This window comes from Aricia agestis, chromosome 9 (assembly GCF_905147365.1).
Source record: "Aricia agestis chromosome 9, ilAriAges1.1, whole genome shotgun sequence".
In the NCBI taxonomy this organism is placed as follows: domain Eukaryota; kingdom Metazoa; phylum Arthropoda; class Insecta; order Lepidoptera; family Lycaenidae; genus Aricia; species Aricia agestis.
Window position 1 is genome coordinate 5,909,882 of NC_056414.1, and position 5,326 is coordinate 5,915,207.

Genomic DNA, 5,326 nt, shown 5'->3' on the forward strand with positions numbered 1-5,326 from the left:
TCTACACAGATTATTATAATATATAGTAGACTCGCCTAGGGAGTGACGTCAGAATCCATTTTGCTGCTGAGTGTCCAAAACGCCGAAGGCAAGCTGCGTGAGCGCCGCGCAATCGCGGCGTCATCGCGGCGTGTGCGCTGCGCAGTCGCGTCGCTTTCAAATCGCTCGCTAATCGCCAGTGTGATAAGGCTCTTAAGGTTATCGTCAAATATGGCGTCCTTTGTTGACTTTAATTTAACCAGTAATTTGACAGTTCATTTGACATTTTGTTATAGTTAAAGTACTTAAGTTGGTTCAACCCACCCTAAGGTTAGAAGCGGCTGCCGGCCAGCTTATTTTTTGAGACAATTTTACTGGCTAGCGTGGGCAAATCCTTAAAATTAAGAATTTTCGTAAGAATTTAATGCTAACAATTTGCATAATCTTGAACACAAAACCGTTTGCTATACGACCATTTCGGATGTTTATGCCGCTTCGGCGTTTGCGAAATAATCTTTGAATCGAGTTAATCTTTAAAAAAGTTATTTATTGCAAATGACGTGCAGTTTTTTTCGACAAGAGAAATGGCGTAGGCTGTAAAATGGATATTTAATGACGGCGGTGGTGGTTGCGACTGCAGGAGTTTCTCTGTAGAAAGTCCCGCTAGCCAGTAGCGCTCGCACATTGAATACAAATAAACAACACTCCTTAATGTATTGTTGACGTAACATGTGTGGATGATCATTTGTATAGTGTCCCTTGAGAAAGCAACAATTTGAGGATTATTGGCCATGAAAATGAAAGTGTTTGTTTTATTAGCATGTGTGACGCTCTGTGCTGGTAAGTTTTGGTATAATAAAATCATTTATAAAATTAAAACTAACAATAATGTGGAGCCTAATTTAAAAATAACGGAAAAGTCAATTTAAATTTCGAACGTGTTGTTTTTTTTTTTTGCATAATTTTCAGACAATGGGTTCTGAAGTTTTTTCCATAAGTTTGTAAGCAATTTTAATTTGATTTTTAGGTGTACCTACGGATAATGAACCTAGAAACATATGGGGCGATGAGATTATGGACGTCACCGACTTTTCGGTTTATTACGATGTCAAAACAAATAAGGTATGTAAGCCTTTAAGCCTACTAATATTAATTCGCTACAAGCATACTTATCGTAAACTAGATGTTGCCTGTATCTTCGTCCATGGTAGTAGTATATTTTGCCGTAGCAAGTTATTCTTTGTCTTCTTTCGGGGCCCAAAATGTCCCTGTGCCAAACATCATCAAAACTGTTTTAACGGTCGGCCGATGTCATATATAATCGCTCGTCTATGTTACTGTAAGTCTATCCATGTTAAACTTTTTTTTTGTCTATCACAAATCGATTTTTGTCTAGTTTTTTAAACCACGATCTATCATCGATCGATTTAAAAATCGACAGTGTTCTTAGCTGTATGTGATACATCCTTAACTCGCTCACTTGGCTCTTCTGGATATCAATCCAATAGGATAACAGCTGATACTATAATATTTTTTATTATTATTTACAGACGATAAAGAATATAATGCCAAGGCCGTGGTACAGGCCTGGCTGGAGTCTCCGGCTGCCGTTCTCTGGTGGGCCCTGCGAGTGTGAGGAGACGAGGTGTGTTTGCTGCACTGGAATACGGATACAGACTTTCAACTTTGACAGGCGAAGTAAGTGTATATGGCAGTTTATAGCTGTTGTATAGTTACTATCGGATAAATTCATAGGCAGATGGAGCCATAAAGTTAATATACCTAGCGGAATAGAGAAACAAAGGCCTGAGCAAGAGAGATGTCACTATCAGTAACACTGCGTGGTAAGAAGAGACATGTGATACGTGACACCAGCACTCTTTTTTGACGTCCAGTCGGCACGTGCCGTACGTTGACAATTTAATCTCATAGAAATCATGTTCAATCATTCTTGTGTAAGTGTATACGTACACATATTTTTCACACAGATGAAAACCAATTTTGGTGTCGTTTGACAGCTCAAAATTGTTGCTCTATTCCGCTAGGTATATTAACTTTATGGATGGAGCTACGTAATTTGGCCGGGCTTTGTTAAGTCCAGCTCCTGGACTTGACATAATCCGACCAAAAAATGGAAGTCTGAAATAATTTATTTTTCTAATGGTAGGTTCCTCAAGACTAAGTTAAAAAAATGCACATACCTATCCCATACCCAACTGACCAGGGACAATTAAGGTTCGTACCTATTACCTATACTTACTCATTTTTGATTAGATTCTTTTTTAATTCTCAAATTGTTCTCTTAGTATGGGAAACCAGTAGCCACTAGAGCTATATTGCTACTAATTAGATGTCACATTATCGCGCTTAGAGAGCTTTGTACTTCGAGAATTCTCTACAAGACATTTGTCTTGTAGTTGTCACAATTTTTGTCGCGGAAAAATCTACAATTTGATCGCAATTTACAAGGTAAAGTAAAATAAGATTTTCTCGTTCTAGACAGTCTTGTTTAGTCCCAGTTTCACCAGCGTCTGTTAGTGCTAACAGCTTGTTAAAATGTCATGTCTTCTCTTTCATATTATGAGAAATACCACGTTCTCACAGAAAACCGGCGTGAAACAGCGCTTGCGCTGTGTTTCGCCGAGTGAGTAAGTTTACCGGAGGCCCAATCCCCTACCCTATTCCCTTCCCTACCCTCCCCTATTCCCTTCCGTTCCTGTCCCTACCCTCCCCTACTACCCTATTCCCTCTTAAAAGTCCGGCAACGCACCTGCAGGTCTTCTGATGCTGCGCGTGTCCATGGGCGACGGAAGTTGCTTTCCATCAGGTGACCTGTTTGCTCGTGTGCCCCCTTATTTCATAAAAAAAATATATAAAAAATATGAAAACCAAAGAAATAATGTGATGAAACTAGGCGACATTAACAGATGGCTGATTTATATTAGGTACCTGTTGATTAAAAACAACTTTCGTTAATCCGCGTAGAGGCATCAAGCGTGGAAGATTCGCACGAGACTCCATTAAATATAATTTATTTTCTAATTTGACATCCTATATCGTATTTAATTATAAATAGTGTTAAAATAGTCTTAATTAACAGCATGCGATGTCTCACCACCAACTACCTAACATGATGTTTTAATTACAGAGAAACTTAGCTGCGAAACGTTAAAAATCATTTTTGTGGCTATCACTTTTTAAGCTATCTACATAAAAAGTTAAACTGTTTGAAAATATTTTAGACGTTACCACTTTAATATTATTATTATATCCGTTTGTAATATTAATATGCATGTTTTCATCTTTTCCAGCATGTGCAATTTTGACGTATGAGCCAGAAGATTCCACCATCGACATAGAAGCTAAGTTCAACGACGTTACCGTCATGAAAAACACTTATTCAAGTGAGTAGAGTCTTGATATTTATTCATCAATGATCAATCGTTATTATTAACGATCTAAAAGCCGCACTAGAGAGATTTAACGATTAGTAACTTTAACGAAGAGCATACAGAAAATATTGTAAGCGTTTATGTAAAAATCTTCTGTAATAAAAGTTAACTTGTCATTAATGAATCAGTTTTGAGTGTGGCTGCAAACGCGTAAGGCAATAAAATGGTTTTATCGTTAAGAGGAGTCCACACCGCCCTTTTTTCCATACAAACGTTGTCCCCTGTTTCCTCCCTGGATAATGTTAGTAGAGTTATAATTTTTTTCCTGAATATTTACGGCCACTAATACATATATAAAAGAAAACATAGGGACATTTCCCTATGTTTTCTTTTTTTTTCATAATTTAATTATTAAATAAGATATGAATGTTCAAAAACCCTAAAAAATGGCCACATTTTTCCGCTGTGTTCAAACATCCAGAAAACAGATTTGGCTAGATTATACAAAAAAAAAAAAAAACATAGGAACACAGCTCAAGCCTTTCTTTAATCTTTAATGAAAAAAGTACTTAAATCGGTTAAGTTTTGGAGAAGGAATCAGGGGACAACGAATCGTTGATTTTCTGCAGTTGTCTCTATCGCGCTCTGCGGTATAGGCTTGAGGTAAGGGAGACCGCTATAGATATTACACGTACTTTTTTTTCATTTCTCTAGCCCCTGGTGTATCCTCTTAAGCGTTTGTCGCTAAACGCGCGGGGCTTGCGCTTTTTATTAGATATTTTTTTTCGGCTGGGTAGTGGAGACCCTGAAAAACTCCTCATATCACTATCATCGACTTGCTTGCTATTTAAAACACCATCAGCATCATATTGCCTATTTCACAGTAACCACCTTTTTACAGCGCGGAACCCACCACCATTCTGCATACCAATACCGATACCATATTTGCCGCCCGGCCTAGTGGATACTTGCATCAGGATTTTTGATATCAGCATCGTGGATGAAAAACTACACGCTTGCTTGGACATGGACACGAGGATTGATAAAGCTCCAATTGTGGTAAATTTTCCAACCCCTAATTAAAAATTGTTGGCGCTCATTGGAGGCCTACGATCAGCAGTCGGCAATAGGCAGATGGTGATGAATTAAAAATAATATTGTGTAAGTCGTTGGTGCAGGCTTCCGCCCACTTCTGCCCCTAGAGCACCAAAACGGACTACATAACTGAATTATTACAACTGTAAAAATTAACTGACGTACCATTATTACTCCTGCTTCCTTATAAAATATTATGGTGAATGGTAAATTACTAAGAATACTAAATATATTTCGAAAAGTAGACATTTTATTGCATACCGCCTACATAATTATTATTATCATTGTTCACTGCTTAATTTTATTATTAATTTATTAAATATAATTTTAATTATTTAAGTAATTAGAAATACTTAATGTTAATTAAATTATTAACAAGATAACGATAATTTCAGATTCTGCACTTTGACTGCATGGACATGGGATTCAGTGGCATCAGTCTATCCAAGCCTGGAGGCAGCGGGTCTGATACCGAAGCCGCTAGTGAAACTCAACAGAACAGTGATGTTTTCGATGATGTGATTGACAACGCAGTTACTACAGAAAAGATCAATAGTATAAGATATATTTAAAAATTGTTTGTATTTCTTTATTGAGATTTAATAAAATGTAAGTAAATTAGGTGACTTATTTGTAAAAATAGAAACCTTTTTATGTAGTATCGCCCTGGTGGCCATTTAAATTTTACTTGTTTTAACAGTTTGCTCCACTTGTAAAAACTTTACAAGCAAACGGATTTCTATAGGAGCAAAGGCATTAGTAGTCTGAACGTAAAAACAATAATGACACTTGTTTTTTTTTACTGTTGTATGTCAACTGTCACTTGTCACTTGTCAGTGTCAATTGTCATTAGTAAATTC

General features: G+C 37.0%; 1 protein-coding gene across 1 annotated transcript; it reads left to right on the plus strand.

Annotated features, from left to right (window-relative positions):
- The first annotated feature begins 716 nt into the window (after nt 1-716).
- Nucleotides 717-5,038, plus strand: LOC121730676. Its single transcript, XM_042119819.1, has 6 exons — nt 717-819; nt 1,007-1,101; nt 1,530-1,677; nt 3,291-3,383; nt 4,273-4,430; nt 4,862-5,038. Exons 1-6 carry the CDS (start codon nt 771-773, stop codon nt 5,036-5,038), a joined length of 720 nt encoding a protein of 239 aa, XP_041975753.1. The 5' UTR covers nt 717-770.
- The last annotated feature ends 288 nt before the right edge of the window (nt 5,039-5,326 follow it).

Excerpts from the sequence above, each read along its gene's own strand:
- LOC121730676 (XM_042119819.1), top strand. The coding sequence starts at position 771 with ATGAAAATGAAAGTGTTTGTTTTATTAGCATGTGTGACGCTCTGTGCT. Across the intron at positions 1,678-3,290 it reads TTTCAACTTTGACAGGCGAA|CATGTGCAATTTTGACGTAT; the intron begins GTAAGTGTATAT and ends CATCTTTTCCAG. Across the intron at positions 3,384-4,272 it reads CATGAAAAACACTTATTCAA|CGCGGAACCCACCACCATTC; the intron begins GTGAGTAGAGTC and ends ACCTTTTTACAG.